The following is a 23920-nucleotide window of genomic DNA, read 5'->3' as shown; positions in this document are numbered from 1 at the left end:
AATTGTCAGTGACCTAAAATGACATTTACGTGTGGATAAAAGGCCACAACACACACACACACACACACACACACAAAAAAAAAAAACTATGTTTACCTGTAAACACGTGGACAGGTGCCTAATCTGTGCCTAAAAGATTAAAATTAGGAAAAATAAAATAACTTTAATTCCAGACAAAAAGAGTAACATTGGCAAAATCATTCAACCAGAGGAAAAAACGAATCTCAAGAGACTTACTGAATGTGGACTGGAAATAAATTAGGTTGGTAAATAAAAACAGAGGACAGATGAGCTGACAAAAGGCAAGACAGGACTGTATAAACACATAGGGGTGATTGAACAGTGACGCACAGATGGGAGCAGTAAATTACAAAAGAGGGAAGACAAAGGCAGGAAATAAAAGAACAAGATATACACAAGGAAAAGCAAGTGTCAAAATAAAATTGTAAGGGGAAAGCAGAGAGAGAACTAATACAAAGACAAAAGAGAAGGAGACATAAACAGTGGGAAAAATGCAAGCATATGAAGTACTATCCATAAAAATCTAAGAGACCAAAACAAGAATATATTACAAACCTGTACACACAAAGTACAGATAAAGGAATAACAATCCTTAAAATCACAGTTAGGAGCAACTCTGCTAATTTTTCAAAATCACAAATAATTATGAAAAAACCTCAAGCTAATACTCCAACTGCAGTGGAGATGGAAGATACTTGTGAACATCAGCTACTGTTACTGTACTGCTGTTAGCACTACAAATGATAATTTAATAACTACTGTGCCTTCATGTGGCTTATGTACTGTGTGTGTTCTTGTTCTAGCTGACCTATTTGACATCCTGCTGCCGATGCTAAACATCTACCAGGAGTTTGTGCGTAACCATCAGTACAGCCTGCAGGTTTTGGCCAACTGTAAGCAGAACAGAGACTTTGACAAGCTGCTAAAGCAGTACGAGTCCAATGCTGCCTGTGAGGGGAGGATGCTCGAGACCTTTCTCACATACCCCATGTTCCAGGTAGATAACGAGCACCAGCATCCTCTTGTATTCACAAACAAACCGTAACATGACTCCAACATGTGTGTTTTTCTCAATTCTTGTCTCCATGTGCTATTGTGCTCTTTCCTTCAACAAGATTCCTCGTTACATCATCACCTTGCATGAATTACTGGCTCACACCCCTCATGAGCATGTGGAGCGCAAGAGTCTTGAATTTGCCAAGTCCAAATTAGAGGAATTGTCCAGGTATGTGTCAGAGTCGTCTACTTCTATTAAAATTCTTGTTGTTGAATCCTGAACAAACTTGTGTGTTTGTGTGTGTGGCCAGAGTAATGCACGATGAGGTGAGCGACACAGAAAACATCCGTAAGAACCTGGCTATAGAACGGATGATAGTGGAAGGTTGTGACATCCTGCTGGACACCAGCCAGACATTCGTCAGACAGGGTGAGTCTTCATCAGTGCAGAGCAAACCTCAACGACAGCAAATCTTTGAAGGTTTCCTGGATAGTAAGAAATTCCTTTTCTGTCAACTTGTTATCAGTAACTCGGTGAAGTTGGAAATCTTTCATTGTCTCATGGCCTTGGCTATGTGGCAAGGTTTGTCTCTCTGTCAGCTTTTCCAGTTAAAATGTAGATGAGGTACTGAATGGTACATATTTTTCTGAGCATTAGAAAGTAACAACACTGTCTGGACCAAGGGTGGGAAATTAATTTTCCCAAGGGGCTAAGCAAGAACAGACTGTGACTGGTTGGACGGCTGCACCAAGAAGGCCCCTTGGGATAATAATTGGCCACCCCTGGTCTACACTGTTTGACTGCTAAAGAAGCCTTAATGGATTATTAACTAAGTGTTATACTGTGTATGATTCCTTTAAGTCACATCTCACCTACATGATGCACTTAGACCATGACCACAGTTTTCCCCACTGCGCAGACAAATAGATTGGTCAATATCACCTGTGTAGGCTACAGTCATGAGAAAAAGAAAGGTTTCACAGGACTCTATGTACAGTCCTGTGAAAAATGTAGTACACCTTTTCTGCTTCAGTGGGAATTAAGAGGGTAAATAACAGCCAAACGCTACCTCTGTAACTGCAGAAAATTTGCCAGTTTGCTGGTCTGGAGCATTCAGGTTTATGTTGCCACAGTCTTCCCAGGAGTGGACCTCCCTGCAAATTCGTTCCAAAGTCAGACTGTGCAATTCTCAGAGTAGTTGCGGAAAACCAAACACAGCATATCAGCACCAAGACCTCATACCAACCATCACCATTGTGGTGAGGGGGTGATGATTTGGGTTTGTTGCAGCCACAGGACCTGGGTGTTTTACAGTCATTAAGGGGTCCATTAACTCTTCTGTATACCAAAGTATTCTAGAGCAAGAAATAAGAGTTTAATGGAAATCTTAATACTGTTGAAGTGACATATCTGCATTCATCTATGGATATTAGAACTATTACTGTGACTTAATATGTAATCTTGCTTCTGTCACAGTTAAATCCTTTTAATCAAAATTATGCAGATAAAGTCGGATGCAATTTTCCACTTAAAGTGTGCATTTTTGGGTCATAATACCTGCTAGTACAGGAGGTGGAAGACAAATGTCAAGTTTTCTTACAAATGCGCTGTAGAGAAGACAGAGATTTTTCTCCTGCAGCTGAATCACACATCACAAAATGTAGCCCTGATGCCAGTTTTGACAGTGCACTTTACTGATCCATGGTTCCTGTCTGCTTTTAATCCACAGAGACTAACTTTTGCCTCTAAACCTGCCTGTTTCAAAGATCGACTCCTTTTTTTAATCTCATTCACTGTCATGTTGAGACACTTAACAACACTTTTTCATGTCTGTGTTTGTGGCATTGCAAATGCTACACATCCCTCATCTTACTGCCGGTTTCATCAAATGTAGCATCCTGCGTGTCTCCCGCTCCACAGGGTCTCTGATCCAGCTGCCATCGGTAGAGCGAGGGAAACTAAGCAAAGTCCGCCTGGGGTCCCTCTCTCTGAAGAAGGAAGGGGAAAGGCAGTGTTTTCTCTTTACCAAACACTTCCTTGTTTGCACACGCAGCTCTGGGGGAAAACTTCACCTTCTCAAGGTGAGAACAGGGTTACCCTTGCAGTGTATCTATACCTCAGCAAAGACATTTCTTTTGTAAATCAACATTCATTTTCATCCAAATTACCAATAAATAGTTGTGCATATTTTCTCTTAAACTATTGCAGCAAGGTGGAGTTTTGTCCCTTATTGACTGCACACTTATTGAGGAACCAGACGCTAATGATGAAGAGTGTAAGTATATCGCATCAATCAAGTACTATGTCCATCCTATCAATACATGCACAGCTCATGGCTCATTTAGTTCCCTTACCACTCACTGAGGTTAATTAGGTGTCAGGTGATAAGTGCCTGTGACTTCCCTTTAATTATCAAACGCTCACCCCTTTAAATGTCAGGTTTAGATCTTTTAACATTACAGATCCATTAGGTTTTTTTATTTTTTCATTTTGCAATTAGGGAGTCTGATGAAACATCTACACACAAAAAGTGTTGAGACAAACACATACATGTGTACACTTCATTTTTACACCCAAGCCTCAGGGGGGTGTAGAGGGAATATAGCAGGTCTGCCTAATTAACCCTCTGTGTGTATGTGTGTGTAAAATATGACTGTGTATGTGCAAGCATTTTATTTTTACAGTAATTATGAATTATTGATCGTTGTAGTTTAAAAAGCTCATTGTTTTTCATCTATCACAGCAAAAGCTGGTGGTCAGGTGTTTGGTCAGCTGGACTTTAAGCTTGTCGTAGAGCCGTCAGACTCGTCTTCTTTTACTGTGGTGTTGCTGGCACCGTCACGACAGGAGAAAGCTGCCTGGACTAGTGATATTAGCCAGGTACTACATAAATCATGCAAATATACACCCAGACAAAGACAAAAAATAAGGACCTTCAAATAACGAGGGCATGTCTCCGGTGGGCATTGAGATGGCTTAGTAAACACAGACTGTGGTGCAGTTCCCCAGGGCCGAGTTCAGCTCAGTGCCTCAGTACTTCACAAACAGGGTAACACCAAACAAGCATGTCACTCTGCATTAATTCTAGTCAGGCACAAAAAAAACAAATACACTGACAGTTTTAAATAACTTCCTTTTTTTAGTGCCTTCAACGAGACTTGTGAAACTGTGTCAAAGAGTGTGCTGTATTTACTGTTAATAAAAAGGAAGAAAACAGATGTTCAGTACGAGATTATTTTAGAATAGATCTGGAACACTTATCTGCTTTAAATGCTGTAGCTTAAAAAATACATGATAATAATTATATATGTAATTCTCTTTCTTTTTTCATTTGCTCATCTCGCTACTCTCGTCTCTCTGTCTCTGCAGTGCATAGATAATATTCGCTGTAATGGCTTGATGACCAGTGTGTTTGAGGAAAACTCAAAAGTCACAGTGCCTTATATGATCAAGTAAGTATTTTTGTGTGTGTGAAGAGAAAGCTATCTCTTCATGCCACGCACGTGTCGCAGAACATAAGCTGTGATGGCACATCTGGTTAAAAATATGGTTTTTTATGCTTGTTTCCTTTTAATTTATGCTGTTGCTGAAATCTGCTTGACGGTATTCCCTTATTTGCGTCCTTTCTTTGAAATATGTGGGTTTTATATTATTTTTTTATCTTCCTTGGCTGTTTTTGCTCAGTTACTTTCACAACCTTTGCCTAGCTTAGCAACCCAGTCACCCATGCTTGGTTATGAGTTTGTGTGTGTGTGTACGTGTGTATCCATCAGATCCGATGTGCGTCTCCATAAAGATGATGTTGACATTTGCTTCAGCAAGACGCTCAACTCCTGCAAGGTCCCCCAGATCCGTTATGCCAGCGTGGAGCGGCTGCTGGAGAGGCTGACCGACCTTCGCTTCCTCTCCATAGACTTCCTCAACACCTTCCTGCACACATACAGGATCTTCACCACAGCAACCGTGGTCATGGACAAGCTGGCTGACATATACAAGAAGCCATTCTCCTCCATACCTATCAGGTCTTACCATTCACACATGCAAATATCCATTCACAAACACAGATTGAAAGAAGATTCTGTACATGCTCATTGCTACCGTGCAGATTAAAGCGCCTCATAAATCCTCAGGGAAATACTGTTTACTGGTTTGAGCTCCATCAAATTTTTACGAACATGGGCACATTTATTCCGGCCAGTATTTGTGCCCTTGCAAACACAAACACACACAATCGTGTATATTGCCATTACCTGGGTGTTCTGAGAGGGTTTTATGAGCGTCCTTTTACTTGTTTTTTTGTAATTATGTGAATGATGTAGTCAGATGTGGGTCAGTGTTTTGGAAGAAGCAAGCAGCTTTCACCTCTGTCCACAAGGTTAAACACATACTAACTGAACTATAAACTGGCCTGTTTTTGGAGACCAACTGAAGAGATGCTTCAAACTGTTTTTGGCAAAGTCGTAGGAATAATCAGTGTGTCAGATGAGACGTTTCTCTGTCTCTCTACTTTTCTGAAGCTCTCTGTCTCTCTCTCTCACTCGTGGCTACATCAAAATTGTCTGTTTATATTCTTTTCACAGCTTTACTTAACTTAGCTTTTCAACTGGAAAAGCTTTGCCTTTTCCTCCACCGGAGGGTTGGTTTTAAAATGTTTTACCTCACTCACTGTGGCCTGTGGCCTTCCTTCCTGGGAAGAGAAAAGGAGAGGGGCATCCAGGCACCAGAGTGGTGCGGGAAGATGAACCACCCTGTGTGAAGCGATGCCACTTCTTTACTAAAGCTTTTTTTCCCCTCTCCTTTGTTCTCCAGAAAAAAAACCTTTACAATAGGAGGTTTATAAGGGGAATTTTTTATTATACTGGTGCTTTTTAGCCATGCTAGTAAAAGGATCTACCTCTATGTTCTAGACAGAAATATCACGTTAATGAGTGGATGGATTTACTATGAAACTGTGAAATTCTGCAGAGATTCGCGGGCAGAGAATCTATTGCAATACAACTTTTCCTTTAACTTCTTGTCTGATTCTATCATTGGGTTAAATTCTGTCCATTATTTTAATTTAAGTCCAGCCTGCCATGAAAACATCCAATTGTTTGTTGACCTGTATTTAAGCCTCAGTTTTAGTTTGCATATTTGGACGAGTGTGGAGTGCTAAGTCATCAGCTAACTCTATTAATGCTGGTAAAGGTGAATTTACACTCTGTGCTGGTTTAGTGTTGGAACAAGACTCAAATGGCTGACAGACGAAGTGCTGACCTCTTTTTTATTAGTTTTTCTAGATTAAAGAAGATGATGTCAACTCTCTGAGCAAATGCACTGCATAAAACCTACATACATGTACAAAAACCCAGCTCTGTGTTTTTGTGCTGGAGTTTTCTCCCATGTGGTCATGTGCTGACATCTGGGACACTGAACATGTGCTGCTGTTGTCTGACTCACACACTTTCTGTCCCCTTTCTCAAACACACCTTTACTCTTCTGAGACATTTGTTTATCATCCCTCCATATTCTTATCTTAAACCAACCTCTATCTCGTTACATTTTGTGTCATCCATGTCCCTTGTCTCTCCATATCCCCTCCAGCTACAGGATGCAGTACCACTCATTTGACCGTCTGTCCATCTCACCCATTTGTTCTGACTACAGTCTGAAGATCAAGAAGATTGCCATGGATCAGTCCAAGTAACCAACGCTCTTCTTTCTGCCTCCCTTCTTGCTATCTCTGTCCTACTTTCCTGCTTGTTCTTCTTTTCTTCTGCTATGATACTTAACTGATGCATGACTTTCCTCTCTACTTTGCCAGAACAGCTCTTTATATGAAAACTCACAGGGGTTGTGATTCCACCAGTTTTAAATCAACATTATGAAGATAGGAATGGGAGAAATTATGAAATAATTTTCTTAAATCTTCAGCTGATCTGTGGCATGTTTTATCACAGAAGTATCGCTTCCTTCAGGCTTTTCTATCTCTCTTAACCACATTCATCCCTTTTACTATTCTCCTCCAGTCCCTCATCTTCTGCCGCTTGCGTCCTCTTTTTCTACTCCCTGCTTCAAAGTACTTTGGTATTGGTCGTCTCTGCGTTTCCTGTATCTTTTCTTCCCTTATGCTGCTATCATTTCTCTCCCTCCTCTTTCTATCTAGATTGCAATTTCTTCCCTTGTTTCCTGCTGAATAACAGATTTGTGTGAATAAATGATGACTGTGAGCGTGTTTATCTACGCATGATTACTTCTTTCTCGATATAGCTCTGTACACAAGTCTGTTTGAAGGGTAAATGTCATCATAAGATTGATAATCCAAATGCTTGTTGATTAAAGCTTTTACACGCTTTCATTGTCTGCTAAACAAAGCATTTCAAATGTTGCAAATCTGCAATAAAAGATGATTTTTGTTTTTTTTTCTGCTGAACACATTTTTGTTGATTGTGATTTTGCCATGTAAAGCACACAAGTACTAAAATCCTAGTCTTTCCAGTTTGTTGACATGTTATATATTCACATTATAGTTTTAGCCCAGTATGATCTAGCAGTTTTAGGACAGGGGACATGAACAATCATCACAACAACTATAGATAATGTCAGTCACCTTACCTTTGGTGTACTAATCAAGTACGGCAAGTAGTTCCCTAAACCACTGCCATGACACTTTAAGCTGGCTCTATAAATGAAAGCTTTTAAATTTTGTTCAACAGCTAATCTCCAACTGTGGTCACTGATTTTAATATACCTTCTTCATTTAAACCATCAATGATGGCACAAATGAGACTAAACCCAAGCAGTTCCAGCTCATAAAAAGAAAGCAGTTACTAGATAAATACCATAAAGTTTTTCATAGTGCTAAGAAGGACTCCACAGTTTGATGACGAGTCTCTCTGGGTTCAGCTTAATTAGAGCAGCACTGAGTTAGCTTAACTCGTCTAGCCTCCGCCGTTATTTGAAAGTAGGAAGTCATGCATGCAAACGTATGCGATTCCCACACTGTTAATTTAATATGTGTATAAATATCTGACTATTAAAGCTGACGGTCACCAGGGCAACCTCAAAGATGTTGTTTTATTTCTAGTTATTTCTCAGCATAGAAGAGATGACTGTATCACAATGAAAATTGTGTCACTGTTTTAATAATTTCTTACTGTACTGTATGTGCCCACTCATTCTAATTCACTCTGGATAACCGCAGTAGCTGAATGTCCTACATTTAGGACTCTGTTCCTCAGGCTTACCCAGTGCACTGTAAAATTTCAGATTCTTTCCTGAGCCACACTTTTCTCCTTTTTGACTTATGAAAACACACAGGGATATTGGATTCTGCCTCTAAATCAACACTTATCTCCAATACAGGAAAACAAAACAACAAAACTAACAAAACCCTTTGGTAATGAAAGTTTTACAAAGACCAGCAATTTTGTTTTGAGGTGATGCATCTCCACATTCCTTTTTCTTTTGTCTTTTTTTCTTAAATACTTCTTTATTGATTTTCTTTTTGTTTGTTTTTAACAATTCCATTATTTTGCTAATACATATGTTCCTTTTTAGGTCTTTGGAGCTGTTTTTTGCCACCAATCAAAATAACAGAGGCGTGGACCACATGAATGACAAATCTCCTCGTCTCTGCCGCAAGTTCTCCTCTCCGCCTCCTTTGTCCATCCCATCCCGGACCACCTCCCCCGTCCGAACTCGAAAGCTGTCCCTCCACTCCCCTATCACCGCCAGAGTCGGGGGCCTTGATCTGACCAGTCCTCTGTCCAATTACAGTGTCAACAACAACACTTCCCAGTCTGCTGGCAGTAGCCCCACATCTGCCCAGACACCAACACCTCAGACCCCAACCCCAACTACTTCCTCTCCTCCCCCCCCTCCCTCTTCCACCTCTCCTCCACCGAACAATTCTAAGCCAACACAAGACCAAGTTCCTCCTATTCCCTCCTCGCCTGACCAGAGTCCCTGCTCAACTGCAGAGGGAGAGGATGTCCCCAGAATTGACCCCTTCTGTGGAAAACTGCGACGGAGTATACGCAGAGGTATTTCATAGTTTCCCCTATTACACTTTTCAGAACATTAGGACTGAATATTGTTGAAATGTATCTGTTATTCTATGGGTTTCATTGCTGTATTATAAGAAAAACGGGGAAATAATCATTGTCAACTTTTAGTACTTGAAAAATAATCCAGATTATGTAAATAATCAAATAGGCACATAAATATATGAATGTTTCTCCTGTTTGTTAGCTTTAGGTTATTAGGTCAGACCGCAAAAATACTTAAATTAGGCTGAAAGCTTTCTGCTGCTACTAATATTGACATGAGGTTAAGCATATGGGGTCTGAAGTGTGCTTTGCTGCATTTGTAACAGTAGTAATGAGTGATAAGTGATGTTGTAGTGCACTCGCATTACCTGAAGTTCAGCAAGGGAAGATATTAAACCACCAGGGGTCAGAAAAACCTTTCACAGGTTAAAATGAATAATAAGCCACATTACAAATCTGTAAATGTAACCTTTCAATACCTCACAATAAATATATTGAAGATGTATATTCTTCTTCTGATAAGAAAATACATCAGTAGATTTTTTAAATTTTGCCTGCAGGTCAAAAAGCATGTCCGGTAACCTTTTCTGCTTCTTTATATCAAATAGCATCAGGCCACATGCTGTTAGAGACTATGTGCTGGACTATGTTTGTTGTTTAGGTATATTATATTATATTATGTATGTATTGCCACTAAACTTATACATTTAAAGAGTTGTTGGTGTACTAAAGGGTTTATGAAGCACTGAAGGTTACTAATCAAATGACAGAGTGAAGTGTTTCCCTGTAAGAGCAGAACAAGTGCCTGGTGGGACATCATTATCTCCTGGCATTTGTGTGCCAAAGTCAGCTAAGCCGCCTTCCCACCACACACGCTCAGATCTTCTAATGGTAGTGTTAAACAGCTCTCTCAGGCTGGAGAGATATAGCATCAGGGCATCTCAGGCAACACGGTTTCAATTTGACACTCATCAATATTTGCACATGTGTATGAAGTGTGTGTGTGTGTGCATGAGAGGTTCATGTGCTTCTAACCGCTTACAAGGAGACAAAGACCCATTAGCATTGGTACCACAGAGCCACTTTCACCTCTTCTCTATACTGTCTCAGCTTCTTGGGCTCTTAATCAGTCAGTACATTCTGTGCTTATGTGTACCTGCAGCTAATGTGCATCCACGTATATGTCTGTTGATCTTTCTCTTGGCTTGTCTCCTTAATGTGTGTGCATATGCATGCTGGTAAATTACCAGTGTGACATTCTGAGCACAAGTTAAAATTGATTATGTGAAAAATCTTACTATCTAGATAGATAGATAGATAGATAGATAGATAGATAGATAGATAGATAGATAGATAGATAGATAGATAGATAGATAGATGCACACACACACATAACACACACATAACACACAGTACTATAACAGTTTCACCAAACTAACAGTAATGCCAGGCATGACCTCTATACTGAGTTATCTCTGTTAATTTAGTTATAATGGGTCTCTTGTCCAGTTAAAAAAAAACATTAGCATCATGGTCACCACCAGCAATCTTCAACTTTGCTTTTCCTTCTTTCTAGCTGTACTGGAGTCAGCGTCACTAGAGAAAATCATCCCAGAGTCTCCACAGAGCAGTGAAGCAGGAGATATGTCGCCATGCCGCTCTCCTTCCACACCTCGACACCTTCGCTACAGACAGCCTGGTAAGAGGCCACCTATGTGTGCAGGCTACTTTACAGAGCCACAGAGTTAGGCAGATATCCTTGACCCTATAGACTAACATCATACTAAAATACAAAACCCATACATCACACAGCAATATAAATGTGTTTGTTAAAGTATTTGTGTTTAGCTTTGTCAGCATGATTTTTCTTGCAGTGGATCAAGTTCATTGACAGGCAGAATAACACTGAAGAAAGTCTATGCTGCAAGCAGAACATTTGATATTTTTATTGCATCTTTATTGCATCTTTATTTTTGTTTATTTTATCCATTCAAAAGTCACAAACCATATAATAAATTCAAGTGTTGATAGCTGATGTTAAGAACATGTGACAGTATGTAGGCCTCACAAATGTCCACGGCCATTTCAGAGCCTTCAAATTTGGTATACTCCCTAATAACAAATAATCTGCTATTTACAGAGTATTTTTTGAATGTTTTCCATGAATACTTTTTTTGCCCTATACAAACAAGGTTTTTCCAGGAAAATTTAAAAAAAAATTATGAAAAGAATAATTTTACTTTATAAAGCAAACAGTGATTATATTCAGGTAAAGCAATAAGACAAAAGAAAAATCATTTCAGTCAATAGACATTGGAATCATATTTCATTATGTTAGATTGAAAGGAAAGTTAGCGTTTATGTTCACGCTGTCCCTCCCCTGGATGCAAAAATATAATAGTGTTGTTGCCTTTGATAATAATTATGTGCTTGTGCACCTGCAGTCCAGCCAGGGGAGAACTCACGCTGCTCAGTCTCTCCAGCTTCAGCCTTCGCTATTGCCACAGCAGCAGCAGGACACGGTACACCGCCAGGTACACACACACACACACACACACACACACACACACACACACACACACACACACACACACACACACACACAGTAAAAATGATTAAACAATTCATCCAGATCATAATTCTGATTGCAAAAGCTACCAGAAAAATCAAAAAGGAAATATAAAGAAAAAACAATGTAAAAGTGAATAATAACTCAAATGTAAAAACCAGAAGTATAATAACCCCGTGGTGGGCATAAAATAAAAATGTTATACGGTTAATTTTGTTTCTTTTTTTTAGTTATATATAGGTTTAATATTGTTAAAGCAGTAACATCTCTTGGAGGACAGGGTCAGTGGATAATCCATAACTCAGTTTCCATAATCACGAACCTTTAAAAAATAGCTCATGTGATGCTTTAATATTCAAAACTTTGAAATGCCTGCTTTTTGTTTGTTTTTGATTTTCCATCCAGTGTTTACTAACTCTGAAAGAACCTGTGATAAAGAGTTCATCATTCGCCGAGCTGCAACTAATAGAGTTCTCAATGTTCTGCGCCACTGGGTCTCCAAACATTCACAGGTCTGTCTGTACCCACCACTCTCTGTGCATGTTGTGTGTGTGGGTGTGTGTGTGTGTGTGGGTTCAGTGTTTTGCTGGGGTGATCAAGTCTGCGGTCTCATTAAAACAGGTGATTGATGCGTTCTCGCTCTGCTCCACTGCTCCCAGTTGATCGCGTAAACAGCAAACTGTGCACAAACACACACCAAATATTGTTTTAACTGGTCAGCTGGCTCAGCCTGCCCACTCTTGTGCTAAACAGCCAGCCTCTAATGAATTGAACATCAAGGTAATTGCCTGCCTCCCTGCAGAGATCTTTACACTCTAACTGCATCGATATGTTTTATGTATTTTTCTTTGATAAAACAAAATGCTGTGATGACAGTCCAGCTTTAGTCAGCTTATTAACACACAGGCCCGCACAATGACATACACACATACAGACACCCACTTATTTTTTTAGAGGCCAGAGAACAGAAAGAGCTTGTTAAAACTGACCTTTAAACAGGAGTTAAATTGAGGTAGGAGTAAAGCAGAAAATTGGAGGAGAGGAAAGTGAAAAGACTGTAAGAAATGAAAGAGGAACGGGGATTTGGAAGAAGTATCATGCCGCAGTGACTGATGATTGATCAGGTGATGCTTTTAATGTGTGGAGACTTGAGGCGATATTAATTACAAGAGTAGAATCACCTGTAGTTCAGGTAGTATGTGAAATTATAATATATAATATTCCTGTGAATAATAAGTGAATAAGTGAATAATATTCCTCAGTTGGTTAACAATATATCTACTGAGATTAATAATCAGCTATTTAATCAGCTGTGCAGTGGTAGCTGTTTCTTTGGTATTTTAAAGTACCTTACACATCAGCTGAACAACAGACTTCATGAAATGTAATTCTCTTATTATGCAAGTTCTTAACTATGGGTACTTGTGGCCCTGGGAATACTTCTGCAAAATAGGTTGGTTAAAAAAATCTAAATTAAAAATCTGAGTAAAAAAGCAAATGTATCTAGTGCTAAAAACCAGGTATCAAAAAAGCAGCAGTATTTAGAAGAATGAAATATAATTGGCTATAAATGGTTAAATGTACTAGTTACATGGCTGAAACATGTAGGTTCTGAGTAAAACAAATGAGTTTAGCAAACTGACCTAAATCCTCCACAAGAAACACAATAAAGAGCCTAAAGACCCAGCCTATAAATTCTTCTCATCCCAGTCTGGTCAAGCATCTGAAGGATGCACCGAAACGAGACAAATCCAAAGAGCCTAAAACCACAAGAACCAGAACAAAAGCATCTTGGTGCCACAGGACAGAGGTCCCAATGACATGCCCAAATGGATCAGAGCTATACTGATGGAGGATGTGACAAACTGCTTTGTATATTACTAATAACAGAAAAGTACTCTGTATTATATCACCAACTAAAATGAAATATACCATGATAGAGGACATTTTTCCCACTTAGACTTTCCATTTAATTCAGTTGTGTTGTTTGTTTGTTTACTTTTTATTAATCTTCACTTCTCTGGTTAAGATTTTAGTTTGAATCAAAATCAGGCTTGTGTTACTGTTACCATTACTACCAAAGTCTGTATAATGTAAACATGTATTTGTTTGTGCTTAGGACTTTGAGATGAATGGGGACCTTAAGATGTCAGTGATCTGTCTCCTGGAGGAGGTGCTTAGAGATCCAGACCTTCTGCCTCAGGAGAGGAAAGCTACTGCGAACATACTAAAGTACAGCTGAAACTCAAATACGCACAAAAACATGCTCTCGTACAAACAAGCAGCATGTACACGAAGCACTTTGGCACCTTTGAATGACAAAAATATGTCATCAAATAGTGTTGTTTTAAATTTTTAACACTCTCTTGTTCTAATACTTTTACTGTTCTCCTCTATTCTGTCTGATAGTGCGCTTTCTCAAGATGATCAGGAAGATGCCCAACTGAGAATAGAAGACATCTTACAGATGGTGAGAAAATCTTCTGTCATATATACAAACTTTTTCATCCTGGGTACTGATATTAACAATTCCTTTGAGCCAAATTTCAAAATTCAGCTTCCCTAAACCCTCAGTATCTGTTCTTGGATCTACATCAAAGTGAGGAGCGGAGATGTCATCGATATGTTTATCCCAGGCAAACAGCTCTGGCTGTAGGCACAGCACTACCCACATGCTGTTCAAACTTTCTCATTGCATTCAGAAGAAAGGTGATTTAAGGGGAGGGTGAAGAAAGCTAAATCAGATTGTTTTAGGCAGTGGATCAACAGTGGGCATCTTGACGAATGCCCACTATAAGATAAAAAAAAGGATTATTTTGAAATCTCAAGGTATTTTATTCAGTTAGCTTTTAGTAGTGACTCTATAATATAGCGAGTTATAAATTTGCTTAAGATGCAAAAGGTCCTTATTCAAGACCAGGAGGAGACACCAGTCATTTTGGGGTTGTGATGTGGATGCTGGATGTGGAGCTACCTGCTCTGGCAACCCAATAAGGGAGGAGCTTATTTAGCAAGCTTTAATCTATCTACTCTATCTCCAGTATAAAAAGAGAAAAAGTAATTTTCTACATAGCTTAAACGTCTTGTTTTGCAATACATAATTTTATGGCTTTGTTCATGTAGTTACAAAGTATTACAAATTTCTGCGAAATACTTTCACAGTTATCACCACCTGTTGCACATGATGACAAAAAAAAATCACAAGCACTGACAATTTCCTAGATTGGATCGGTTATCTCTGGAAATCACAAACAAATAGATGTATTGGGTTTGTAAATTGTGAAAAGCGTCTGTCATTCACAGTGTTCTAAGCTCTGGGCAGAAGGGGTAAATAGACTCTGTGCTGACAGCGATGCTACCCAGGGAACTGTCAAATGTCATAAACCATATTTATCACAGCCTGTCTCTTTATTAGATATTTATATCTCACTATCTCACTTCTGTTTGGGGTCATTTATTTTTTATGTCTTTGTCTCTGAATGTGTGTGTGTGTGTAGGCGGACTGCCCGAAGGCAGAGTGTTTTGAATCTCTCTCAGCGATGGAGCTGGCTGAACAGATCACTCTGCTGGATCACATCGTCTTCAGGAGCATCCCTTATGAGTCAGTCCTCTCATGAAACCCAGTCAGTCCTCTCATATGTGATCTGCATCAGGTCAAATAGACATAAATCCCCTTTATAGGCACTGGGCATGCTTTTAGAAGGACATAAATGAAAACTAATGGTATTTTATTTCAACTTTAGAACTCCAAACATCAGAGAATAGATTTGCACTTGCTTACCATCTGATTTCAGAGGCATTAGAAAATGAAACTTATACTCTGCTATACTTGAGTGTGTGTGATCTCATTTGGGTATATCTCTGTCTTCCCTCTCGAAGAGAGTTCCTGGGCCAGGGATGGATGAAGGTCGATAAGACAGAAAGAACACCTTACATCATGAAAACGAGTCAGCACTTCAATGATGTAACTTCTTCCAATGTGTTTAAGCACCATTTTTTTCCAGACTCTTCTGTAAAGATTCAGTACCTATAGCTCTTCATTAATACCATACTACTCTATTCTTTTTCTTTTGAAGATGAGTAACCTGGTGGCATCGCAGATTATGACCCATACTGATGTGGGCTCAAGGGCCAACTCCATTGAGAAGTGGGTTGCTGTGGCAGACATATGTCGCTGTCTGAACAACTACAACGGAGTATTGGAAATCACATCCGCACTCAATCGAAGTGCTATCTACCGTTTGAAGAAGACCTGGGCTAAAGTCAGCAAACAGGTGGGGTAAATCCTGAACAACCCTCTCTATATGAAAAACCTGAAATACTTGTTTAAAGATCTAAAGTGTATAAACACTTAATCTCATCGTGAAGCACTAGACAAAAACATCTTTTGTCCAAAATGTTTACAAATGGGAATTCTTTCATTGGCACTGATACTGTACCATTAGAGGGTTTCAGAGAAGAGACGAGTGCTTAATCGCACTTAATGTTAATAGCGGTAAGGTTTATTGTCTGCTCTTTACTTAATCCTGATAACATTCAGCAGACTGGCTGCCTGCAATGCTATTCATGGCTGGAGTTTCAAATCTTGCCATTTTAGATCATTATAAATGCCTGTTTGTGATCTTTTCCAGACTAAAGCCCTGATGGACAAACTGCAGAAGATTGTGTCCTCAGAAGGACGATTTAAAAATCTGAGGGAGACGCTGAAAAAGTGAGACTTTGCATTTGTTTTTAAAATACCATCATATGTAAGAAAAAGCGCAGCACAATGGTGCAGTGGTTAGCACTGTTGGCTCACAGCAAGAAGGCCCTGGGTTTGAATCTGTCATCTGGCCGAGGCCTTTCAGTGGCTTCGGCTTTATTCATTAGTGGGTTAGATTATATGGTGATTTCAAATTTCCCATAGGTGTGAATGTGGGAGGGAATGGTTGCCTGTCTCTCTGTGTTAGCCCTGCATCACACTGGCGACCTGTACCCTGCCTCTTGCTCTATGATAGCTGGGATACACTCCAACAACCCTGATAGGGATAAGCAGGAGAGAATAGACGGACGGACGTATCAAAAAATGAGTTTTTATGGACTTGGAAGCAAGTTGATTTGTATGCTATTCTTTAACTCTCTCATTCCAGTTGCAACCCTCCTTGTGTGCCATATTTGGGAATGTATCTAACAGACTTGGCCTTTATAGAAGAGGGAACACCAAATTTTACAGAGGAGGGTCTTGTTAACTTCTCCAAAATGAGGATGGTAAGCATGTGTAAATAAATGCACTGGAAGCAGATTCAATTCAATTCAATTCAATTCAATTTTATTTATATAGCGCCAAATCACAACAAAAGTCGCCTCAAGGCGGTGAGGTGCACGCTGTTAAGTCAGTATTAAGATAAATTCCATATTTTATTCAGATATCTCACATCATCAGAGAGATCCGACAGTTCCAGCAGACGCCGTACAGAATAGAGCATCAGCCCAAGGTACTTTTATTTTTTATTTTTATCTGTACTACCTTTCTTTATCTAAAGATCAAAAACATCACAAGGCATTATTTCATTTAGACGACATGCAATTATTATTACTTAAACAATATAATCAAAGGGCAGGATAACATTTAAACTGTCAAAAAGCTTCTAAAATAATAAAAGAAAACTAGTCTGAAGAAGTGAGGTTTGAGAGTGGTTTTAAGGAATTAGTTTTGCTTGGTTTGACTGCACAGATTATTCTTCGATGTGCTTGTCTTGGCTCTTGTTCTGAGAGGATTACTGAAAATCCCTTTGATATATGGGTAGTCTTTTTTTTTTTTTTAAAGAATGCATGGAACAACAGAAGCCATCCCAAATTGCCCAGTCTCCTGTTTTTGCTCTAACATACTCATCTTTCAAGCAGGTATTAGTTGGACCAACCAGAAAACAGATTACTTTAATGAATAGCTTATTTGCAAAATCCTATTGGTGTATTTCCTGTGAGATCATCTTATAGTCAAAATCACATCAATCTTTAATTGAAAATAAATAATTGAAGCTGTAGCCGTAAAGATATTTTAATCATCATGCCTGTCATCCATATTTGATTATAACCAGGTGACCCAATACCTTCTGGATAAGACTCTGATCATGGATGAGGATACACTTTACGATCTCTCCCTGAAGATAGAGCCCAGGCTTCCCGCCTGAGTTAGAGCTGTTTGTGGCCTGTGGGAGCCTGCTGAACCTGGACCCCCAAAAGGGCAAAACGCCCACGTGATCTCATCAATCAAGAGAAAGTTGGAAGAAGAATTTCAGAGCAACTTGGTAATAGAATGAGATTTGGTCTAAGGAGACAGATATCGATGCATGCGGTCAGTTGAACATGTTTGAGAGCTTTACAAGAGAAAGGGGAATATAAGAATGAGAAATGCACCTGTAAGGTTGTAAGACAGCTCGTCTTCGAGGGGAAAGAGAGGTTGCATTGTATGAAGGTTTTGAGGAAATTGCATGTCATTGTCTGGTGCACATGGCATCACACTTCCTGAGGCAGCCTGAGAGTCCAGGACAGGGTGAGAGAGAGGAGTTAATGGATGTAACAGAGATGTAGCATATACAGATAGTGTGACAGAGAGGTGTTTGAGCTTACGTCTCTGTACTATTGTCTGTGTTCTTTTGCCTGTGCATTTTCCGTGCCATGTCCTGTGGAGCAAGACCCCTAAAATGCTTTCTGTCATGAAGGTCACTGGATAAAACTTGCATGAATTCAGCTTAGGATGTAACTGTCTAAATTGCCTTCATTCTGACCCCTGATCCTCTGCTTAGCATGCACCGCTTTTGCCAGGGTGACTTCTTAAGCCATTATGCATCCTCAGTGGGCTGAATGCGTCAAAAGCCTTTAAACCTTCACATATAATGCAGAAAGACGAAAACATGATATATTTTAACGAATTTAGATTTTTCCCTTGTTAAGCAATTAATTCTATATTTATTTGTGATTGCTTAATTTGGTTGACTTTTTTTTAAAGAACATATGAATGATTAAAATTAAAACATTTATTCAGTGCCTTCCACTAGTGTAGGTCAATCTCCCACATTCCCAAATTGAAAATTTGCAAGCACAAAGTTTTATATAAATTCAAATTTAAAATATTAAAATTTTATTTAAAATAAAGACTGTAATTTTACTCATTCATTTCCTTTTTTTTTAAGATCATGTAGACTAAACAGTAGCATGTCACTGTAATGTAGTAAAGCCATTGCAGCATCCAATGAGCATATATCTCCCTCTACTGTTTAAATATTGTTATAACCTCTGCTAACACAAAGCTTTGCAGCATGTGTGTGCAATTTGTTTGTTTTTTTGGCATTTATTGACTGTCAGCTGGGCTAGTGGGTGTCATCAGGCCTCTATGTGTAACTGGGGCGACTACAGTCTAAACTGGGACAGTACACAGTGCACTCCCGGAGATGTAGCTTTGCTTGATTGAAAGGGTGATCATTATTTACCATGCTATTTATTTCAGATGCTGTATTTATATTATTTTTTGTATATAGTGACTTTACACATATTGTACGATTGAAGAAGAAATACTTGGAATTGTTATGCTGTGAATACTGATTTTACTGTTGTTGTTGGGTTTTTTTCTTTGTCTCTCTGGTTTTCATGTTGAATTTTAATTTTGCATCGGAGGCTCTTGTATAGGAAAAAAAATCTGTTCAACTTTATTCTAAAAAAATGCCTTTTGAAGGTTAAAAAATGTAGCACTTCAATAATCAGACATTGTTTTCTGTATTAATGATATGATAAGTATAATTGTCCTGCATGCACACAACAGCTGCATGTTGTGCATGTCTGACTGGACGCTTCCTTTACCTTCTTCCTCTGCTTCTCTATAATAATATCGTCTCTGTAGCTGTCAGGAAAAAATAAGAAAGGTATAAAAACAATACTTTGTCCATCGAATCAGGCACGTTTGTCTCTTAGTGTACCTCACAAAGTTAAGCCTCTTGGCTGTGTCTTCTGCAAAACTAGCTGTTGTTATGCAGTAGCAGTGTTGCAACTTTTCTCACAGAACAATAACCTTATTCAAAATCAATTAGAGGAAATGTTTCAGACTTTGCTCTTGGGAAAACATGCCCTTTTGCACTGTGTCTGTAATTCTGAGTGTCTGTTTCACATTAAAAGTGTGGGAATACAGTATGCTATGTTTGTATTGTAATATTATCTTTGTGTTTATTTGTTTGCATTTTCATGTGTGGGTGCAGGGGAAATAAATTCAACATGCCTTATACGTTTGCATATTTCTTTGGAGTCCTTAGTAAGAATTTCAGTAATATTACAACTAATGTTGAGTCCACTTCAGCTCCTTTCAATAATGCATCAAAAAATATCACTAAAATATTGTGGCCAAACTTTGTAAAACCAGACACCAGAAATAGATTTTAATTCCAAAAAAAGTTGGAGACACTGAGTAAAATGTAAGTAAAAGTAGAATGCAGTAGTTTGCAAATTTCAAACTCATTGTTATGCACAGAAAAAAATGTAAACAAAAATTTCATGAAAAATATTAGCTCATTTTGAATTTGATGGTAGCATCATGTCTCAAAAAAGTTTGGATGGGGCAGCAAAAGTCTGGAAAAGTAAGTGATTATAAAAAGAAACAGCTGAAAGGACATTGCTGCTAACTAGGTTAACTGGCAACAGGTCATTAACATTGAAAGAGCATCTTAGAGAGGCAGAGCTTCTCAGAAGTCAAGATGGGCAGAAGTTCTCCAACCTACAAAATGCTGCATCTAAAAAACTGTACATGTAATATATTATGTACAGAATTTTTCTGCCATTGATCCAGGTTCAGATCACCAGTCCTCCCTTACACTAGCCACCTCCTCCAGCTGATCCAGGTGGACACTGAAGCATTCCCAATTTAGCTGACAGACATAATCTCTCCAGCTCCCTTTCTTCTGTCCTGGGGCCTCTTCCTGGTAGCTGAACCACCTCAAGTTGCTCCTTTCACTGTGCAGGAGTAGTAGCTTTACTATGAGCACCTCCTGACTGGCAGAGGTCCTCATTCTATACCTACACCAGAGTCCAGTCACCCTTTGAATATTATTCTATAATGTTGAGTTTGGCTATAGAATAATGTTCTTCGATGAAAAAACTATTCTGGGAATCTTCAAAAATCTCTGTGCACAAGGAACAAGGCTAAAATCAATATTGGATCCCTGTGATACACAGCATTACAAACAGGCATGAGTCTGTCATGGCAATCACTGCATAGGCTCAGGAGCACTTCCAGAAGTTAATGTCTGTGAACACAGTTCCCTTGTGCCATCCACAAATAAAGGTTAAAGCTGTGTGTGAACAAGATCCAGAAATGGTACCATCATTTCTGGGCCAAAGGTCATTGGAAATTAACTGAGGCAATATGGAAAACTGGTTTGTGGTCAGATGGATTGAAATTTTAAATTATGTTTTGAAAAAAATTTACTGTGTCCTTCAGACTCATATTTCAGCAAAAACATTGCTAAACCACATACTGCATTTATCATAACAGCATGGCTTCGTAGTGGAAGAGTCTAAGTGCTAAACTGGCCCAACTGCAGTCAGACCCTTCACCAAATAAAAACACTTGGTACATAATGAATCAAAAATATGGCAAAGCATACCCAGGACTGTTGAGCAGCTGGAATCCAACAAGATGGGAACAACATTCCTCATCCCCAAAAGCCCAGCAACTGGTCTCCTCAGTTCCCAGATGTTTACAAGAATAGGGGATGCTACATAAAAGTAAACATGACTTTTTTTTCCCCAGCTGTGTTGTGGCCATCAAATTCAAAATGATCTAATTTTCTTCTTAAAATGGTATATTTTCTCAATTTAAATATCTGACATGTTTTTTTTCCATTATGAATCAAATATGAGTTTATGAGATTTGCAAATCATTGCATTATGTTTTTATTTACATTTTACACAGCATCCCAACTCTTTTGAAATTGGGGTTGTGCATATCGAATGTGATAGTGCTCTTCAAATAATGAATAATTAAGTAATTTAAAATGTTGCAGATTCACATTTGAAGCATTGCAATAACAATCAACACGATATTTGAAAGTCTAAATCTCTATCCTTGTTGTCTGGAGATATTTCATGCAGATACTGAACTTGGGATATTTTCAGAGTTAGGACCTTGAATTTTATGCCCCTCTGTATAATTAATTTGCTCCAAGCCACTTTTTATTTTGATTGTTAGGGATACAAGAATGTGCAAAGCATGCTATGAAATAAGAAATTCTATTCGGATATGCTTCAGGCTGCATTGCTGCTTCTGATGAAGAGTGCTCTATCTTGGGACTAGTGCTGAAAACAACAAGTACAGTTCATGCATACAGTATTCTACGTTGGCCTATAAAACCTGCTTACATGTGTGTAGTCCTTTGTGAAAGAGTAACCAGGCAGCTCCGAGGCAAACATACTCAGTGCACTGCATGGAGGATGGTATTTTAAGAGCATAACGTTCTTTTTTTCCAACTGTTATTTTCTTTCACTTTTTCACAAAATTACAAAGTACTACTGACTGCTTTGCACTGATGTTCAGAGTGGTGCACAAATGAAACACTCATCCACTGTAACACGACATTATATTTTAGGAAAAAAGTATACTTCTTAGTGCCACCTAAAAACAAAGTGCTACAAGTTCTATATGTCAGTGAAACAACTGTAATCACTATATCTGCCTCATAAATGACAGGTTCTGTCTCTGAATGATGACCCATGACTGTGGTTGTCCTGCCACCATGTGGTCACAACTGATTTTGCGTCTTTATCCACCAGTACACACATCCATCAGCCAAAGCTCTGGACACTCAAGCATGGGCTCAACAAGACCATCAAAGGTTTTAGATGTATTATCTGCCCCTTTTAGTACACTTATAAATCTTATAAACTGGTAAATGATAAACTCTTTTTAATATCTATTTTTGTCGATTTCGCCTAAAATATGGATCTTATGGTGATCTGCGATTCTACACTGGCTGTGGAGGTGAGGAAGAATAGTGAACAGAACAATGCAATAAATGAATGAATCGTTAAATATGTATGTTAGTCCAAAGTGCTTTGAGTGGTCTGCAAGAATAGAATAAGTGCTATATAAATACCAGTCCATTATATTCAGTTTAATTGTGGGTGACATATTTAATTCTATGTAGTGATTGTATGCTTCATGGACACGTATTATGTAGTGGTTAATAATTGTCTTAGATATGCTGAAATTAACAAGTATCAAACTAGAGAGCATTAAAGCGGTGAGGAAATAGAGCAGGACATCTACTAATTGGAAGCTTTTGGTCGGATTCCTGACCGCTCCAGTCTGCATGCCAAATATCCTTGAAGAACACACAAACCCCAAGTTGCTCATTCATACTTGTGTGTCAATGTTAGATAGAAAGCTGTTAACCCTTTCATACATGAATTATGACAACCGCAATCAGGATACTTTTCTTAAGTATTTTTATTCACCTTCAGGCATGAAAATATTAATAAAAATACTTAAGAAAAGAATCCTGATTGAGGTTTTCATAATTCATGCATGACAGGGTTAAAAAACAATAATTACAATGAAACACGTCATACATCTATCCATCCATCCATCCATCCATTTTCTTCCGCTTATCCGGGGCCGGGTCGCGGGGGCAGCAGCCCAAGCAGAGAAGCCCAGCCTGTGCTCTGTTCCAGTAGCTCAGGAACAGAGCGGGAGGGAGAGAGAGAGAAAGAGAGCCAGGGACAACAACGTCACATTAGAAAGGTATAGTAATCATCCACAACTATTTTCAGTTGCAGATGATAAAGGATTCAGAAAGCTTATTCATGCAGGCCTATATGACAAAGAATGTGCATCTTCTTTTTGTTTTCATATTCTAATTTAGATTTAATTGTGTTGTGCTTCACAGTGTTTTTTGTTGTTTCACTTTAAATTTGTTTAAAAGGAAAAAGCTGAAACTTTAAATAGTTAAAAGTTTAAAATGTAAATAGTTGGCTTTTGTATTATATGATTTATTTATTACATTTTATGTGGAGTGAATAAATAAAAGTATATTTACGGTGGCCCCTGGAGACAAAGCACGTACAAACTCCAAAACACGTACGAACTCTGAAGCACGTACAAACTCCAAAACACGTACAAACCCCGAAACACGTAAAAACTCCGAAACACGTAAAAACTCCATAGCACGTCCAAATCCCGAAGCATGTCCAAACCCCGAAGCACGTACAAAACACAACAGCAGTGCTCCAGGATGCTAGGGGCAGTGTTGAGCTTTTGTTACCTAGTGGCTACACAAGCCA

At 38.8% G+C, this 23920-nt stretch overlaps 1 protein-coding gene across 2 annotated transcripts in view; it reads left to right on the top strand.

Annotated features, from left to right (window-relative positions):
- rasgrf2b (Ras protein-specific guanine nucleotide-releasing factor 2b) overlaps positions 1 to 19871 on the top strand; it is a 42419-nt gene extending 22548 nt beyond the window's left edge. Inside the window, exons 8-29 of one of the 2 annotated variants that reach the window (XM_084945509.1) lie at positions 825 to 1018; positions 1137 to 1246; positions 1329 to 1447; positions 2939 to 3099; positions 3227 to 3293; positions 3762 to 3898; positions 4388 to 4470; positions 4792 to 5040; positions 6602 to 6700; positions 8558 to 9042; positions 10625 to 10747; positions 11493 to 11582; positions 12023 to 12129; positions 13737 to 13849; positions 14027 to 14087; positions 15115 to 15218; positions 15497 to 15581; positions 15694 to 15891; positions 16249 to 16328; positions 16747 to 16864; positions 17023 to 17091; positions 17695 to 19871. In XM_084945509.1, coding sequence (XP_084801635.1) covers positions 825 to 1018; positions 1137 to 1246; positions 1329 to 1447; positions 2939 to 3099; positions 3227 to 3293; positions 3762 to 3898; positions 4388 to 4470; positions 4792 to 5040; positions 6602 to 6700; positions 8558 to 9042; positions 10625 to 10747; positions 11493 to 11582; positions 12023 to 12129; positions 13737 to 13849; positions 14027 to 14087; positions 15115 to 15218; positions 15497 to 15581; positions 15694 to 15891; positions 16249 to 16328; positions 16747 to 16864; positions 17023 to 17091; positions 17695 to 17787 — 2945 coding nt within the window. In that variant the 3' untranslated portion in view covers positions 17788 to 19871. The remainder of the gene's footprint in view (positions 1 to 824; positions 1019 to 1136; positions 1247 to 1328; positions 1448 to 2938; positions 3100 to 3226; positions 3294 to 3761; positions 3899 to 4387; positions 4471 to 4791; positions 5041 to 6601; positions 6701 to 8557; positions 9043 to 10624; positions 10748 to 11492; positions 11583 to 12022; positions 12130 to 13736; positions 13850 to 14026; positions 14088 to 15114; positions 15219 to 15496; positions 15582 to 15693; positions 15892 to 16248; positions 16329 to 16746; positions 16865 to 17022; positions 17092 to 17694) is intronic. The other variant, XM_084945508.1, reaches the window with a different exon arrangement.
- Positions 19872 to 23920: the final 4049 nt, after the last annotated feature.

The sequence above is a fragment of the Perissodus microlepis genome, chromosome 12 (assembly GCF_051167445.1).
Source record: "Perissodus microlepis isolate ML-2025 ecotype Zambia chromosome 12, ASM5116744v1, whole genome shotgun sequence".
Lineage (NCBI taxonomy): Eukaryota > Metazoa > Chordata > Actinopteri > Cichliformes > Cichlidae > Perissodus > Perissodus microlepis.
The sequence above is the reverse complement of the archived record's forward strand: the minus strand, read 5'-3'. Positions and strand labels throughout refer to the sequence as shown.